General features: G+C 38.8%; 2 protein-coding genes across 2 annotated transcripts; both read right to left on the bottom strand.

Annotated features, from left to right (window-relative positions):
* Positions 1-11,118: 11,118 nt before the first annotated feature.
* LOC122784192 (cysteine-rich venom protein-like) lies at positions 11,119-14,844 on the bottom strand. The gene is made up of 8 exons (XM_044049346.1): positions 14,771-14,844; positions 13,845-13,848; positions 13,618-13,718; positions 13,323-13,413; positions 12,655-12,797; positions 12,458-12,552; positions 12,168-12,250; positions 11,119-11,302 (listed from the first exon to the last, which is right to left on the bottom strand). Exons 1-8 carry the CDS (start codon positions 14,828-14,830, stop codon positions 11,175-11,177), a joined length of 705 nt encoding a protein of 234 aa, XP_043905281.1. The 5' UTR covers positions 14,831-14,844; the 3' UTR covers positions 11,119-11,174.
* Positions 14,845-15,623: 779 nt separating this feature from the next.
* On the bottom strand, positions 15,624-19,017 carry LOC122784191 (cysteine-rich venom protein-like). Its single transcript, XM_044049345.1, has 7 exons — positions 18,904-19,017; positions 18,306-18,398; positions 18,074-18,164; positions 17,117-17,259; positions 16,908-17,002; positions 16,243-16,325; positions 15,624-15,816 (listed from the first exon to the last, which is right to left on the bottom strand). Exons 1-7 carry the CDS (start codon positions 19,009-19,011, stop codon positions 15,689-15,691), a joined length of 741 nt encoding a protein of 246 aa, XP_043905280.1. The 5' UTR covers positions 19,012-19,017; the 3' UTR covers positions 15,624-15,688.
* Positions 19,018-19,254: the final 237 nt, after the last annotated feature.

Genomic DNA, 19,254 nt, shown 5'->3' on the forward strand with positions numbered 1-19,254 from the left:
AATAATTCAAAAACCCATTGTCTCTGGACTATGGGAGAAAGCTGTAATACCTGTTGGTTTTTAGCCCTGTCCACCTGAAGATCTGAGGCTGAGAGCTGGTTCGTGGTGAGAACATACAGAGGTCCACACAGACGGGGCTGGCGGGATTCATACGGGAACCTTCTTGCGGTGACACACCAGCGTTAACACTGCGACACTGTGCAATCCCACTTTATTTTCCTCTTTTACCTTCTACCTCTTGGATGTGAAGCTGCTGTGTTGTTGTGCTGCGACCCACAGATTATCACCATCATCCGTCACTACACCAATGTTTTTTTTTTACAGTACATACATTGCTGTGAGACATGTAGTTAAAAATACTGCATGCACATCACCACGGGGAGGTCAGGGCCACGAGGTAAAGGCACAGCATTTAACTCAAGGACACTTCAGCAGGTGTAAACGCTCTGATTCTGAGTTATGAAAGTGAGTCACAGTTTTCAAGCGTGTGACAGAAACACTCTCAGGCATTTTATCTGCGAAATGAGCCAAAAATAGTGTATGTGGGCACATATGTGACATTTCCTGGGTCAGCATTATTAGGTTTCTCCTGAACTGGCTCTCATTTCGTTGGGTGAAGTCCAGTGAAGAGTAAATACGACCTGTCATTATCTCTATGTCTATGTCTAAGCTTTGAAGCCTGATCAAATGTTCCAGCAGGAGCAAGTGGGTTAAAAAATAAACAAACAAAAGTAACTCAGTGGGAGACTGTAGTCGAACTTGATTAGTTTATCTGCTTCTAGACTGAAGAACATGATAAACTGTGTGTAATAGATTTTAGAGGTTTAGCAAACGAAGATGCAGTGCGTAACTTTTGGTGATTTTTGTTATTGCTGCTTCCTTTATTTGAAAAATAAAAGCTTCACATACATTTTGTGTAATTATAACATCATCAAATACGCATTACAAATACGCTGTAGTAACTGACCCTGTTACACTACCACCCACCTAATTAATGAATGAACCAACTATATTTTGAAAAATGCTGTCTCTTTCTGCCACTGTTCTCTCTTTGCAGTGGGGGTGTCTTTGGCCTCGCAGCTGTGTTCCCACCACACCTGACGCACCATGGCAGTGAGAACAGAAATGCAGAGGAAAATCGACGCCTCCCTTTCTTTCCATGCACGGGCAGCACTGTTGCGTAACGTATCCTACTCCACGTTTCTGCTGAGGGGAACAATCGCACACCCTGATAAGATTGCAGGGCGGAGAGGCTGTGTAGGTGTGTAATCACCATGTTCGCTGCCCGCAATCAAGAACAATCACAACCTCTCAGTCATGTTAACGGCGCAGTGGATAACTATTTTGGTGTATAGCGTATAACATAGTGTGCACGGGTCTGGTCTAAGAGGGCTCGATAAGGTCTCGATGCCTCCTCTTGCATGAACAAGCCTCGCTACACCAGCGTCTGGCTTCACACACAGCTGCAGCGCTGTTCGAATTCAGGCCGAGAGCACTCACAAATGCTCGACAGGTGTGTGCAGAGGACTTAGCTCTATGTTACCGCAGGATGAGTAACGGGCATCAGTCAAGCCACAGTGCAGACAGAAGAGAAAAAGAGAGATATTTCTGTTACGCGTCTGCTTCCGTGAGAGCAGGAGTATGTAGCGTATCCGAGCCTCGGAAGCTATGCGTGCTTTTTAAAGAGCTTATTTTTGTTAAGATTTAAGAGAGTTCAATGTTTACGTTACGTTAGGAATGTGTTTGCAGCCGTGGACTTGAAAGAATCACAATTACATAATACTTCGATGGCATTCTCTGACTTCCGGTCTTGTACACGAAGACTCATCATGTCTACAAATTAAGCCATGCATACTTACCGACTGTATATGCATGCATGCAGCCACAGTATGCAGTCTATTTGTGGGGGAGAGACCAGCTGGCTGAGGCAAGGGTGGGGATAGCCGAGCTGCTCTGCAGTGTCGTGGGACATCTCTCATCTATTCACACGAAGATAAATCTCAGGGTTTTCCTTCAAGTTACACTGATAGGTTTGGAAAGTTGCGGTCTCAGGCCACTGTAGGTCTGATAAGTACGATAAAAGCTGAATTCTGAATCCTTTTTTTCTTATGCGAGGGAAAGTGACGAGAAACAGTGATGGTGACGTGCGGTAGGTCACAAGGTCAACTTCTGCTGTCAATGCCAAAGAAAAGAAAAGTTTTTTCTTCATACTATTATATAAATCTAGGCAATTAACATCAAATATGATGATAATAATTGTTTAACAAATAATACTTCTCTTTCCAGATTAAAACGTCCACTGTTTTATCTGTTGTCTTCAGCTTCTATGAATCTGATATGTAAAATCATCTCTTTTAGAGCTTAATAAGTTCCAGTCTGTATTTACACGCAGGCTACTTTTGAAGAGGAGCAAACTGACAGGAAGCCACTGGATAACTGTGAAGGGAAAATCTAAATGATCCATAACTTGCATGACCACAGTGGTGTGCAGTGCCACCATAGTTTTCTGCTTTAACCTGAAAGGACTGACTATCATATTTCTGTGGATCAGAACGTTTGACAGCCTCCCTCTGCAGCACATCCTGATGCCATGCTGCTTTTTTAAACACGGGGGGCCGACCCGCCCACCCTGCAGCAATGTCGTAATTGCTTTATCTAGTGCGTCTTTCTTTAAAGGACGCCTAATTGAGGACGTTCGCCGCACCCTTTCCTCGCGAGGCAATCAACCTGCGGCGCTATCACCACATCTTAATAAAAACTTAAATGATTGGGCCGCAGCCCAGGACTTCCCACAGAAATAGGGAAACAAAGAAGGACGAACAGAAAGAAAAAAAGCAACGGAGAAAACATCCTGACCTCGGGGAGTGGACTCTGAATGCACAGGATGTCGAGAGATTTGCGGTTCCAGTGAAGTAGAGAAGGGAAGAAAAAGAAATTGACTTGTCACGCAAACAGCAGTGCAGAGACCACACAACTGGGAGGAGCTTTGTATATACGATATGATTAATGGGTCTTGTTAAACCTTGAGTATTTATAACATTCACACTACGCAGAAGTGGTCGAGCGTCAGCGGCACAGTCGAGGTCCAAGTTTCAGTACTTTAATGATAATAATTTAATTAAAAGCAATTCACTAATAAATATGTGTTTCACATGATTGCATACTTGCTTAAATGTTTGTCCACATGTAAGTTATTAAGAGGCGCGGCAATAATTTACGTAATCCCACATGTTGTACAGCATACAGTTAATTTACTCCCGAAACAACTTCTCAAGACAGCTTTACTCCTCGAGCCAAATCTGTGAGTCATCAACACCCTTAAATTCAGGGAGACATGGTTACATTCACATGTAACAGACCGTGGTCGAGTTTATACAAACACACGGATGTGATGATATTAGTCGCGTTCGCAAGTATGCCTTTGTATATGTGCATGTGCATGTGAAGGCACCCTGTATAAGGTTAGGGATTAAAATGATTGAGCCAAAATGATAGTATCTTAATTCTATAAGCATTATGTAAACTTGTAAACTTGTTTTCATCATAGGAACTGTACTGGATGATGTACTGTATATATAGGTTTCATTTCAGTTATAGATGAAAAACTGTTTTTAATTCAATTTCTTTATATTATTGACTGCATCTCTTGATCATAAACACTTACTGATACAATAGTTTTTCTGAATTTTCGTAATATGTTAGAATCCTCCTTTTTTGGATAAACCTTATAAAAAAATAAATAAAATGGCTGGGATGACTCAATGTGTGGGACACTTTGTAGATAAAGTTGTCTGGAAAATTCAAGCAGATGTGATGCAAATTGAGACAAAGCTGGGGTCGGAAACATATTTTTTTTGGCAATACCTCCACAATCACCTCCCATCCTAATGAGATCTGCACCCCCACTCGGCTCTTTTCTTCCAGTCTTGTAGAAATAAGACCCATAATGGGAGACTTTGAGATGCTCCTATTGGCACTTATAATAAGCTGCTAACTTTTTTGACAGAAAACAAAATGAGAAACAAATTAGTCAAAAGAATCTGGAACTCCCTGCCAAATTAAAAACAAAACAAAACATAAAACATATTTTCATTCTTCTGAATTTCCAGATTTTAACGAACTCTTAGTTGTTGTTGTTTCTTTTACATTTGGTCTACATTTGTATTATCTTTATCTTATTCATGTGCCTGGTTAGTTTGTCTTCCACCGTGTGAATTTATTGGTGGAGTTAACTTTTTAACTTTGTTCTAGAGAAAACACATGGACATTTTTAAACAAGTTAGCATACAGGAAATGTTTATTGAAAAGAAAATAGTTATAAATTGAGAGATCTCAGTATATACACATCTATATATAGATGTATATATATATATATATATATATACACACATCTATATATATGTATATATGTATATATATATATATATATAATGTGTGTGTGTTCCTGTATATGTATCTTTGTGAGGACCAACAAACCTAAGGAAATTTTTGAGGGTTTAAACCTGGTGTTAGTGTTAGGGATTTAGTTGTGATGGTTAAGGTAAGGGTAAGGGGCTATAGGGTATACATTATGTCAATAAGGGTCCTCACTGTGAATGCTGCACAAACATGTGTGTCTGTGTGTGTGAGATTCTTTTGAGGGAAAGATCTCAGGACACAGATCCTCAATCTCTAAACAATAATATTTAACGACCTGGAGTTGAGTCTCAACAACTCAACTGAACAATAATTCTCCAGACTACAGTTTTAAGTATGATGGCTGCCTGGTGTGTGTGTGTGCGTGTCTGTGTGTCCAGGTATTACTAATGTTGTGGGGACCTAAACCTGTTTACACAGTCACATTATGGGGACTTGTCCTCCTTGTGGGGACAAAAAGCAAGTCTCCATAACGTAAATTAATAGGTGTGTGTGTGTGTACAAACCCACTTGAGAAGACTGAATGCAAACATACTGAAGGATTTAAAACTACAGCTTAAGCAACTCCCCTCTTTCTAAGACCAGAACTTTTGACCTCTCTTCTCTGACGTCGCACAACTGCTGAACAGGGAACGCGTCGGCTGCTCTTTGAGAAATAAACCACGAGTGATTGAAACCGTTCCTGGTTGAAGCGTATATAGATCTGGTCCCAGCATCTGTCTGACACCGGCTAATGGTGAACAGATTTACCAAGATGAGGGAAAAAAGCAATGTTCTCCCGCCTCTCTCAGTGTGTGTATGTGTCAGACAAGGAAAACGTCTGTGTCTGATTACTGTGTCAGCAGCGATGAGCACATGTGAATATTTTATTGAGGTAGAGAGTGTGGAAACTTCAGTAACAGCACTCTGGGGGAATCAGTGACCGACTCTCATGCAATATTTGTCAGTGTCGCTCGTGTGATAATGCATCAAGAAGCTGTCATGTAAGAAGTATGTTAAAGGGATACTTGAGTAAAAGTATCTGACCAGAGAATGACTTAGATAGGTAGAGGTTGAAGTTATAATATACAAGTCACATAATAATATCCCTTAAGTAAAAGTCTTAAAGTATATGACATTTACTGTATTGTAAAGCAGATCCTCAAGACTAAGCTCTATATAAACACAGACCATTACCAATTCCAACGAGTAACGAAGATAGTAGCGGAGTAAAAGTAAAAGTTGCTAGAAATATAAATAACAAAGTAAAATACAGATATGTGAATTTTGTACTTCATTGCAGTAACAAAATATTAGTATTTTATGTTAAGTTACAACACTGCCAACCCTTTTGCAGTCATTTCATACAGGAATATTATTCAAACACATTTGCATAAAAATAATTTAACTCGTCAAAATGAGGTAGAGAAGCCATTTTACATTTAAATAACTGAGTATTTATAAGCAGCTGCCTTACATTAATGTAGTGTGACCTGGAGCAGTGAAAGGTTCTCATTTAACACAGCTGTGGAATTTAATGTGTCCATCCACACTTGTTCTTTATCTCTATGAAGACATTCAAAGTTCAGTTTATTTTTTTCTGCATAGATCTACTTGTAAAAGTACTGGGTTTTCTTGTCATTACACAGCTTCCAGTACCTTAATTTCTCATTAAATCATTATCCTTACAAATAGCAGCTACTCCTTTCGAGGTGCCAATTGAGTGAGTCCACTCTTTCTTTGATTTTATTTCTTTCTCGGTTACGCTTGTGCGTGTGTGGATGTTTTACCATACATTGTGTTAGGGACACACCCACCACTTTAACCATTTCCGCTGCTGCTGCAGCTTTGAGACCCGTCCTCCAAATGTTTTCTTAGTGTACGTTTGCTGCAGGACCATTGATTGAGGATGACTATCAAAGTAAGAACAACACCCGAGTGCTGATGGTTGACATGAAGCAGGGGCCTGGTTCTATTTAGCTAAGCTGGTTTTGCTGTAAAAGCGCATTCTCTGGCCAATGGTTAGACTTGTCGTCATCTTAAAATGACAACCCCACTCTCGCTTTGCAGGCACTTTAGGAAGCAGGGTGGCAACAAAAATCCCTATTCCATTGATCCAGTTGTCAGACTTTCAAGCTTCTTGGTACAATATAGGGAAGTGTGTGGCTACTATAGAAGCTGCAGATTAGAAATCAAGTGTTTGCCATAGCTACTGTTCACCTTCCTTTTGACCTTTATCAATACGTGTACAGGAGGAGGAGGAGATCTGTTTTCAGTGGCCTTTTGGTTTCAGATGTTCACTCGCGTGTGTGATGAAAGCCTAAGAGCCGAGGAGCAAGTTTTGTTGTGCTGCATCAAAAAGCACTCAGTGAAAAGGAAGGAAGCTGCTCTGCCTTCATTAGAGGCCTCGCTGAACATTTCTGTCCCATTCACACGACAGCAGCTCACTTCACACAGGTGGCACTTGGAGTACACAGGAGTACTGTGTGGACAGGAGTACAGTGTGGACAGGCTGTTTATACATATATGTTATGTATGTATAAATATGTGTGTGTTATGTAAAATCTATTATTTTTATGCAAAAATGGAGACATAACTGCACATCTTTTTCATTGTAAACATTATATTGATCTTTGTTGATAATACAAAATCCCTTTATTGTCATTTAACTCTGGTACAATTAAATACTTACATATACACACATATATATAAAATAAACATAAAATAGCAAAAGTGGCAGAGAAAAAACAACTATAGAATATAAAATAGGACATGTTTACTCTTCTCAATAATAATAATCATTCGTATTTGAAAACACGGTCATGTCAGTTTTCTGCACTGAGCCCTGAAGCGGGGTTTTTTTCTTCAGCATCCTGTTTGGAAGCCAAAGGGACCGAGTTGTGTCGAGATAACAGCTCAGACTAAATGAACTGTCTTTAGACTGGACAGACGGATGTCACTGATCTACACAAGTGTATTTTCGTCGTTCTTGCTATGAACATGTTTTTATGGGTTTCCTCCAACTTATTTCCTGCCCTCTCCGTCTCTCTCTTTTTCACTTCTTCTAGTTTCTACTCTCCTAAAGTAGAGAGTACTTACTAAGTGTAACAACAACAAGGGGAATGTGTCCTCTGCGGCGTCGCCTGCGTTTGATGCATGTCTCTCTTGACAGTCATTCAGAGAGTTGAACGATTAAAGAACAGCATCCAGCCAATGGTTTGCTGCATTTGCTGCAGAACTTTCACCAGGTGACATTGTTGATTCATATACATATATAAATATATATTCATATATATTCATATATATATATATATATATATATATATACACACACACACATATGTACTGTATATATATATACATATATATGTGTGTATATATATATATATATATATATATATATATATATATATATACATATATATATATATATATACATAAGAAGCTTTAACAATTCAAAACATGTTCATATTCATGTCCCCATCATATTACAGTATCTGCTACGCAGGAAGACAAACTGACGCCAAGGTTGTAAACATTTTCAATTACTGAGGCTCACTGCTGGAGTTGATAAGCCCCACAGGATGGCACAGCCGGGCTTATCAAGCTTGGTCAAGCCAGAGTCTCTGCTATCACTTGATCCACCGGCAGAGAGGGAGAGAGAGAGAGAGAGAGAGAGAGAGAGAGAGAGAGAGAGAGAGAGAGAGAGAAAGAGAGAAAGAGAGAAACCCGTCTCTCTTATCTCTCCTTAGCTGCAGAAATAACACTCACCTCAGGTGACCCATCTGGCTCCTAAAGGTCCAATGCGTAACCTTTAAGAGGGACAATTGGCAGAAATTAAATATAATAACACGGCAAGTACTATAAAATGAGTTAATTGTATAGTGATAATTATTTAAAGGGGAAGTAATACTATGGTGACTCCATGTTATTTCAATAGTAATCAATAGTTTGATATTATGGTAATAATAATATATAGTAACATGGTAATTATCAATTTTGAATCACAAATATATGTGTATTACACTGATGGTAGCGTATAATAATTCGATTTATCAAGCTCTGACCTGGACTTAACTTTGGAAACGAGGCATTGCTGTAACATGATCTATCCTTATCACCTCACTGTTACTAACGTTATTAGGAAGCTGGAAATTGCATTAGAATTAACATGGAATTACCACTACCTACTTAATTATATTAATAACAGCACTTCCAAGCTGCCAAACTGCCAATCAAACCCTCTCTTTCCCTAGACTGTCAGAGAGCTACAGTGGAAACTCTGACTTGGCATGCAGACAAGAATTCAAAAATTCAGGCCACATGTTTATCTTGAGTTAAAGAAGTTTGTTATCACATGGAAACAGTGCTAATTCCAACACAATGGCAGTGCGTGTGAAATTATGGCAATATGGTTAGCTATAATAACAATATGGGGGCTAGAGAGGAATTTTGTATGAGCCAAAATGAACAATCTCTAGTTTTAATTACAGCGTGGAAACCAAAGTTGTGCTCGCATCAGAAACAACCATAAGAGATCAAGCGTGGGTGGAATCCCAACAGCTCAGCCTGTGGAGCGATCTGCACTTAGCAAATGTAGAGTGTGTGAGTCTAATTCACACGACCACCGCCTTATTTGCAGAAGAAGAAGCAGGGGCCTGCAGTTAGAGGAAGCGCAGAAGCATCTTTCTGATCGGACAAAGTAAAAACATGAACGATGTGCTGATCACAGGCAGGAGGAAGCTGCCTTTTATTGTGTATACATCACATCATCAATTTTATGGCAATCACATAACTCATTGTCCGTGCCTTGTTACCTCGTATCAAACATATACTTGATTTATTTTATAAAGTATTTATAGCTAAATATGTATTAATATTTTTAATACAAAGCAAAGTAACTGTTTGATTTCAATGCTATTAAAATATTTTGTTTCTAATGCAGTTTCAAGCTTGGTAACAACAATGATAACACTGTTTACATGCATGTCAAAGTCTGATATTAGCCGGACTAAAACAATAGTTTTAGTTTTCCTAATGGCATGTAAACAAGTCCGACTAAAATCGAGCTAGTCTTAGTCAGACTAACAAACCTTGATAATGAATGAAATCATTTCAAGTTGCTGATACAGTAAATTAAGCTTCTTCTTGTTTTTTCATCAACTGGCTTAACTACACATTTGTATGTATTTAAATGTTATTGAAGATTTAATTAAGTTAGCTTAACTTAACTACAACTACTAATTATACAAAACAATTAAATGTCACCAGTCCTGTCATTCATTCAGTATTGTATCATAAATTCTTATTTACAATGTTAATATTAGAAAAGTTAGTATTTTAATTAAACACAGAATAGCACAGTCAATACTTAAATTTAACATATATTCATAACAAACACACACAACATTTTCCATTACATTACATTACATTACATTAACAGTGTACAACAGCACCTGAATCACACTCACTCAGCTCTGCTGGGCAGCGTCAGACACAAAATGGCCGCCGCGCGCTAGAACGCGACTACTTTTCACTCCATTTACAAGCAAATTAAGTGCTTAAAACGAACGTAACCTTTATGAAAAAAGACTCTCCTTCATATACATTCAATTGGTAACACAACTATTTATGGTTTAATCCATGTTTACTGACCTGTATTAAGTAGGTAAGAGAAGAGCAATGGGGATACAACGCGTACAGTTTCGTCCCAGATTGCCTCCGACGAAAGCGGAAGCTGGTGCTCCCTTACCGGTCCCCCGAACAACAAGAGTCGAAACAAACGTTCTGCCACCCCTGCCGCCATGAAAATGCTTACACCAGCAGCAGGTGTGGTATCAAACTCTTCTTCTTTCTTCTTTTCTGAGGTTTAATGGCGGTTGACAAACAACGATTTGGTGCATTACCGCCACCATCTGGTATGGAGTCTGGTTCGAAATGTTAATCCAGCTGAATTATTTCTTGAAAAAAATAAAAATAAAATAATAATAAGAGTAAATAAATACTATATATATATATATACTAATAATAATTATATCCATATCTATATGTATATATATATATTGCTATATATATATACACAGATATACAAAAAAAAAACACCTATTTACATATAAACACAGCTATTCATACACACACTCACACATTCTATATCCTCCCAATCAACCTTGTAGTCTTAAGAAATTGCACTTACTCCGGTTCTTGCTCAATACCTCTACCAACAATCTCTCAGCTTTCTAATCATCACTTCTCTCTCCCTTTGATATTTCTGACATTGTGTAATAACATGATTAATGGATTCCTCCTGCCCACAGTGATCACATCTGTCTTATTGTGTATATTGATAAGAAACAATGTATTGTTTATTCCTGTGTGGCCAAATCTGATCCTCGATATTATATTTTCCTCTTTCCTGCATCAGGTATCAAACTCTTGGCTCAGGTTACTGTTAGAGTTACCTCTCTTCACCTCTGTCTGTTCCACCCTGTCACATGTTAGTTTGTATCATTCACACAGCCAGAGGTCTCTTGTCTTTGCGTGTGTCATGTTTGTCTAAAAAGCTAGTGTGCCAAATTAAATATCCTCTTTAGTCTCGTCTGATTGCTGAACAGGTCAAGTGCTGTGTGTTTGTGTAACAGTGGGAAGCACTTGTTTATTTTCTGTGTGCACAAAGAGGTGACATTTTCACGTGTGTATGTGGTTACACAAAACAAACACACGCTATAATGCTGAATATGTTTATTGATAAAGACTGATGAGTCTTAGGCAACAGGTGGTATTTAGATAATTTGGGAGGTACACTTGCAGGAGGCAGGACACCAAGAGGCCACGTTAGAGTTGTTGCAGCCATGCTGTTTCTTCAAATCGGGGCAGTTACTGTACTTATCAGAGTAGGGACAGGGGTTGGCTGGGAGAGAAATGGAAATAGAAAAAATGAATAGATGTCTGATAATGACTTCTATTTTTTGCTTGACCCTCTAACATGCTCCATAAATGACCCACAGGAGTGTTTCCTAATGTACCACGCCCAGCAATAGGAGAAGTACTACACTGACAATGACAATAACACATGAAAAGAAAACAGGACTTTTCCTTGGCTATGGCGTTCAAATGGAGGAAGACACTCCCAAGATATCAGATTGCTGTTATTTTATACCCATACTATGAATAATGATCGGCTGCAAAAGTTGGAGGACAGGCTCATTTAGTTCCTCCTTAGTGTATTTATTTACATCCGCACTATTGTTTTATTTTATTATTTCAGGTTGTGCTGTCTGAGTCTAAATCAAACTTTTATTTTCTTCACTTAGTTCATTTCACCTCATCACTACACTCTTTTTTATTAGTTTTATGAGCTTAACTTTGTTTATTTTCTCTTATTTCATCTTTGCTGATTGCTAAGATCTACAAGCATTTTCTCACTACCTTATTTTGTTTCTCCTGCTACATTTGTGATATTATTTTTTTTGTTTGTAGGGTGGAGTGGGTGTTTTTCTTATCCTGTGAGGCACTTTGATTTAATCTCCTTTGTATCAAAAGTGCCACATAAATAAAGTCTGACTGATTGACTGAGTGTGATATTATTTACTGATACATATAAGGAATACAAAGAATAAATGGTTAACAAAATATTGCATTTTTGGTGCTTTACAGATGAATATTTTAATTGCTTTGACTGCTTTTTTCTCTCTCGCGTAAGCTTCTTGCTCCTATAAATAGTTGACATTTCATACTGATGTGATTCCCTGATTCTGTGTATTTTTGCCACTTACTGCACAGTTTGTTGTCGCAGGCGTTGGGACAGTCAGCACAGGAGCGTCCTTGTTTGTAGGGATGAGTGTACTGGTAGTTACCACTGTAATGTAGGCCAGAACATCAAATATTACAACAGGACATTGTACTAGAGTTACAGGAAATCAGGCCAAACTAAGCAAGGTGTTGAAGGGCATAAGATCCAAGTTGCGTATTTTCGAATTAAAGGTGACTAAGTACTTTCCAAGATTATTGAATTAGAATAGAACAATACTGTCGTTAAATCATTTTCAAAATTGTGTTCACTTACGGAGGGCAGTAGTGGCAGACATAGAAGTACTTGTATCTAGAGTTGGGACAGTAGGCCATGGCACAGCCAATCTGGTTGGACCTGTACCAAACAATCTGAGCAGGGGGGGACAAAAATTTTAAATTTAAATGTTTAAATCAATTTTTTAAATTCTGCACCGTCCAAGCAGCTAATGGTAAGATGCAGTTTAACAGCACCTGAGTGAAATGTCCGACCACTCTTCCGTTGATCGATCCATATCCATATCTCCAGTCCTTCACCTCGTCGTACCAGGACTGGATGGCACTGGACCACGAGTTCTTGACGCTGGACATGTACAGGTTCTCTCCACAGCCACTAGCTGCAGTCAGAAGAGAGGAGAGAAAAAAGCAGTTCTCTCTTTTGTGATCAATACAAAAATGTTGTACCACTTCACTGGGAGTGGTGGTGGTTTAACAAAATGCCTGTTTTGGGTTTTTAGCAGGAGTAATAGACACGAAATGTGTCTTGAAAATCTCAATGCTTAGATTTGAATGTAGAATTAAATACCGACATTCTGCAGTGGATTGCCTTAGGTTCTAAATGTGCTGGTACATTACATTTGTATTTAAACAATATTTGTTGTCAATGTCATTGCCCAGTTGCATGTACAGTATGACGCTGAAAATGTACCCTGTCCTAGCCAGGTCTCACTTTAGAGACATTAATTAGACATTGGACTAAAGACACTTGTCAGTGTGAAATACAGCTATATTAAATGACATGGATTTCATCTGAATACTGAACCTGGTAAAACATTGGGAATAAAGATGTGCAAGATTAAATCCCACAGTGTTTTATTCTGACAGTGCAGCTGACATGTTTGCTGTTATATTAATAAACTCACTGCTGATCACTCGGTGGCTGTCGGGGCTGTGGTTCATGGAGCACCCATTGGCCCATCTCTGAGCATTGTTCGCAGCCTCATTGTTCCAGTTCTGTGGGAAGCAGAGGAGAAATCAGCACCTGCAAAATCTAGCATATCATCTATGATTTATCATCACATGCAGGTAAAAAAAAACTCAAGCACTGGTAAGTTAGATCAGTGAACATGTCGAGTGCTGGGAGACAAGCTCTTTTTTCCGATTGTCCAGTGAAGTGTGCAATGTTTTTAAAGAAATACAATTTTTTTTTTTTTTTACCATTTTCAACATGTTGCTGGCAGTGGGACTAACACCTCTCCTCAGGGAATTATGCTTGTTGACAATCTCACTCTGCTCCGAAGAGGTGGCCAAGACTGCAACTTTAAAAAAAAGAAGAAGAAGAAAAGATGCAGATTCACTCATATTTGTGAATTACTATACAGAATGTAATGTAATGTAAAAGAATATTAAAAGACACTCAAGTGAAAAATATGGCAAACACTCACCTGCCTTCATGTAGGATCGTCAGAGATGGGAGGAAAAAAAGAAAAAAAATAGATGTTTATTATTATTTATTTATTTATTTATTTAGTGCTCACACGGCATGGATCTATGCCACAGGTGCACCTATGGTAAATCACTGTGAGAATAACACACAACTCCTTATATGGACATCCTGGGAGTGTGTGTTTATTGGTCACATAGTGTGGCTTTAAAATGGGGGTTGTTGAGTGTGTTGTTGAGTCAAAGTTGTTGTTGAGTCATGTGTTGTTGAGTCAAAGTTATGATTCATCTTATATTATATTTTTGGTACTGATATTAAGTAGCGATAATTGTGCAGAAGTCACAGAATTAGACCTTTTGCTCAAATGTGTTTGTATAGTTGGTGAAAATGAATTGATTTTCATCAGATTGCCTAGGTTGTGCTGAAAAATACACTCTATATTGCACATTCCTATAGCTTCTGTATATACTATATGTTTACATGTAGTATAACATAGTAACATAGTCATGGAAAAAAGCAACCAAAAATATTCTGTGTTCTAAGAGTTAAGTAAAATTAGGACCAACATCTTTAGCCTGGTTTTTAACTGACCTTGATTTCCTCATCTATTTATATAAACCATTAATGTTTCATTTCTTATCCCTCAGCCAGTTTAAAAGTGAATTACTCGACAGCATCATGACTCTCTACTTGTTTCTCAGCAGTGTTTTATTTCCACGTCTGTGGTGACACGAAATAACTTCAGGTTAAGGAACGAACCCTCATTCTCTGAAACACGAGTGGTGTATAGTGGTTGGAATATGAGTTGTCTTTTCGGTGTACAAAAGGTTCAAATATCTCTCGAGGGAAAAGTTGAATTTGTACAGTGACAAAAGAAGAACGCATTTCACAATTTGCTCTTCAACTGCCATTTCTTTTTTTACTCACCTGCTCTGCCCAAAGAGCAGACAAGAGGCCGACCGCGCACAAGACAGTGAAGGCGTACATCGTCGTGGTTCAGTCCAGGATTGTCTACCTCTAGCCACAGGTGTCATATTTATATGCAAACTGAGGACACACCCACAGAGACACGTGGCGGGTGAACACAATCTGAAAGGCATTCTGTAGATAGCATTTTGTCAAACATGGCAACGGTGAGAAATCCTTGAAAAATGCAGGTTTGTGTGTACATATATTTTTTTTTTATCAGTTGACCAAAACAGTGCCAAATGTGTCAAGTGTGACACAGAGAGGGAATGTTTACATGAAGGATTCCATTTAAGCGTTCACTAACTTTAATTTGCCTGAATGCACAGGTTACAATAAGAAAAAGAAGAAGTATTGTTGAAAATATCACAAAAGGATTGCCATAACATTACCATATTGTTAGTGTGCTGTAATGTAAAGTAAAATGTTAATGGACTTTATCATCAGTGGTCCGTATTTTTAGCCACTGCCAGCAGGTGTGGTCTTAAACTCTTGGCTCAGGTTTGGAAAATGTGAGTGGAATTAAAGTTTCCCCTCTCTCTCACTTCTGTCTGTTCCACTTTGTCGTGTGTTGTGTGAGTGTCAGCGTTGTAATGCAACCAAGCACAAATACTTTGTTACTGTACTTAAGTACAAAATTCACGTATCTCTATCTGTACTTTCTTATTTATATGTGACCAGGTGATTTATAGGTGACATTCTTTTCGGAGCTGTGGGTTTTTGGCGTGAGTATGAGTGTGTGTGTGTGTGTGTGTGTGTGTGTGTGTGTGTGTGTGTGTGTGCGTGCGTGTGCGGATACACAAAACAAACACGCTTTAATGCTGAATATGTTTATTGATAAAGACTGATGAGTCAGAGCCCGTGGGCGACAGGTGGTATTTAGATAATTTGGTTGGTGCACTTGCAGGAGGCAGGACACCAATCGGCCACGTCGGAGTGGCTGCAGCCATGCTGTTTCTTCAAATCTGGGCAGTTACTGTACCGATCAGAGTAGGGACAGGGGTTGGCTGGGAGAGAAATGGACAAAAAAAAAAAATGAATTAATGTCTAACAATGATTTTTCTTCTTTTTTGATTGACCCTCCCTTGGCTTAGAAAACACTGGCAATGCTCTCTAAGCATAAGGAGTGGGTTAAATTAGCTTCATGATTCCCATGTTTGTTTTTAACCCTTAGTGCACCCAAGGGAAATTGCCTATAAAAACCTATAAAGCTGCCTTAGGAACACTAAGAATGAATATCATGTATTCTTTGCCTCTCTGTTTTACTGATGATATTGAATATATGAATTGGTTTGACTGGTTTGTACACGGTGCTTTTTTCCAATTTCTTCTCTCTTTGGGCTCTTGACAACGTACAGAACAGTTTTATATAGGATACAAACAGTCCTTAATGTTATCATTGTTGACATTGATTCTGCGTTTTTGCCACTTACTGCACAGTTTGTTGTCGCAGGCGTTGGGACAGTCAGCACAGGAGGATCCGTCATTGTAGGGGTGAGTGTACTGGTAGTTACCACTGGAATGTAGGCCAGAACATGACATATTAAAGCGGGATATTGTGTCTTTTTTTTCCCTTTTCTACACCCAAAGATAACCCTTAATTTATACAGGAGATAAAAACACAGTGAATAATATCCGTTTCATATCATGAGAACGTCAAAACTCAAATAAATTAGATTTGAGGAGTAATCTTTTATCATTTAAAATTAAAGGTGATCCCAGAAAAAGCTGTAGCTGACTCATCTGGGATAGGTTTGTTATTTTATGTCCGGGTTTTTTTCACTCCACACCATTACGGTCATCTTCTGGACCTGCACTCCCTTACTAAGTCAACTCACACCTGCTCGAAAATGACCCTTTTGTAGACTCCTCAAGATCAAGTGATCGAGATTTAAATAAATGACACAAGGGCGCATGAGGGAAACTGTTCAGACATACAACACGTAAGAGGTCGACCCTCAAAAAAGCTCTTTGCTAATACGGACAAATCAATAAGTATCTCTGGACTAGTGAGAATAGAAACAGAAAAATAGATACTGATTTTTTAAAAATAGAACAATACTGTTGTTAAATCATTATCAAAATTGTGTTCACTTACGGTGGGCAGTAGTGGCAGACATAGAAGTACTTGTATTTAGCGTTGGGACAGTAGGCCATGGCACAGCCAACCTGGTTGGACCTGTACCAAACAACCTGAGCGGGGGGGGGACAAAAATAAAATAAACAAAATATAATGCCTCCCTTTAAAGAAATATTTTACTTCTGCACCGTCCAAGCAGCTGTTGGTAAGATGCAGTTTAACAGCACCTGTGTGAAATGTCCGATCACTCCTCCGTTGATCGATCCTTGTCCATATCTCCAGTCCTTCACCTCGTCGTACCAGTCCTGGATGGCATCGGACCATGAGTCCTTGCTGCTGGACATGTACAGGTTCTCTCCACAGCCACTGGCTGCAGTCAGAAGAGAGGAGAGGAGGAAATGTTGAAAAAAAAAAAAAAACAGTTCTCTCTCCACTGCAGACGCTCGTTGTTCCTCATCTCTGGTCAAGACACTTTTAGACGGTGTCGTGAAGCTTGTTTAGGTTTGAGATTAAAACAAATGTCATGTGTAACAGTGTTAATGGCCTGGAAAAAAAAGAAGTGACGATTCCATTTGTGCCATTGTTCACTTTAACATGTTTCCCTTACAACTTGTTTCTTTTTTACATATAGCACCTTTAATCATGTAGTAAGTATGCATCTTATATTTAATTCAGTCCAGACACATCAGAATAAACTCATACTACCTAAATTAGTTTGCTTTTATTTACTGAATTTAGCGTCTTTCCTATGCACCATATCAGAAGTTCTCATTGTTACAAGTTACAAGCAATAATCCCACGCTTCACATTGTGAACAATTTTCAGTCCAAACACATAAAGGAAAGAGGTAAAGCAAGTTGAACTGATAAATGAATGCCCTGTTGTTGCTGCTGTGCAATCTGTTTCTATTATATACTACAGTATTTGTAACTACTGTTGTCCAGCTGCATGATAATGTACCCTGTCTTAGCCAGGTCTCACTTTAGAGGCATTAATTAGACATAAAAGCACTCTTAAAGAAATGTGTCAGTGTAAAATACAGGCTAATAAAAGGATATGGATTTCTTGTTAATACTGTACCTGGTAAAACATTAGGAATAAAGCTGTGCAAGATTAAATCCCACAGTATTTGTTTTTCTGACAGTGCAGCTGACGTGTTTGGTGTTATATTAATTAAAACTTACTGGCGATCACTCGGTTGCTGTCGGGGCTGTGCTTCATGGAGCACCCATCGGCCCATTGCTGCGCATTGTTCGCAGCCTCATTGTTCCAGGTCTGTGGGAAGCAGAGGAGAGATCGGCACGTGTGTATTGTCCACCAGCGTAATCTGGCATATCATTTAAGTTTTATCTTTTAATGCATGAAAGAAATATACAATTGCACTTTTTTTTATCTTTTATCTTTTATCATTTTTACCATTTTCAACATGTCGCTAGCAGTGGGTGTAACACCCCTCCTCAGGGCATTATGCTTGTTGACAATCTCAGTCTTCTCCGAAGAAGTGACTGCAACATTAAAAAAAGAAAAAAAGATGCGGATTCACTCATATTTATGAATTACTACACTGAATCTCAAAAGACACTGAGGTGACTCATAACAAACACTCACCTGCCTTCATGTATGATCGTCAACGATGGGAGGGGAAAAAAAAGAAAGAACTATGTGTTAATTTATTGCAAACGTTTCAATACAATACAGTAGCTTCTTCAATTCAGCCTCAGTTTCTCGGTATAGCAGTGTTTTGTTTCCACGTCACATAATACTGCGTTTGACATCATGACTGACAGGCGGAAGGTGTGAGCATAACAGTACACAACTTTAGGTTAAGGATTTAACAGTCCTCTGAAACAAGTGGTTGGAATGTGGTTCTTGAGCCGTCCTTTAGGCAGTTCTGTGGCGGCAGCGATACTGTGGCTTTAGCGACACACGAGTTACACACTGGAGCTTTAAAAGTGTACAAAAAAGTTTGAATATTTCTTGAGGGAAAAGAGTTAGAACAGGTACAGTTACTTACCTCCAAAAGAGCAGGCAGGAGCCCGAAGGCGCACAAGAAGGTGAAGGTGTACATCGTTCGCGGGTTCAGTCGAGGACTCTCTACCTTTCCGAGAGCCATGCCTGTCATATTTATGTGCAAACTCTCAGAGACACGTGATCATTGAACACAGTCTCAAGGGATTAACCAGGTTCCCAACAACCAATCTATAAATCCTTGAAAACTCCATCATGTTTTTGTGAACATTTTTCACCTTGTGACAAAAGCAGTGCCAAATTTGTCAAGGGAGGTCCTGGAAACACACAGAGAGGGATGTTTGCACAAGTCATTTCATTCATAGATAGATTAATGACATTAATCTGCCGGATTCTA

This window comes from Solea senegalensis, linkage group LG17 (assembly GCF_019176455.1).
Source record: "Solea senegalensis isolate Sse05_10M linkage group LG17, IFAPA_SoseM_1, whole genome shotgun sequence".
NCBI classification, from domain to species: domain Eukaryota; kingdom Metazoa; phylum Chordata; class Actinopteri; order Pleuronectiformes; family Soleidae; genus Solea; species Solea senegalensis.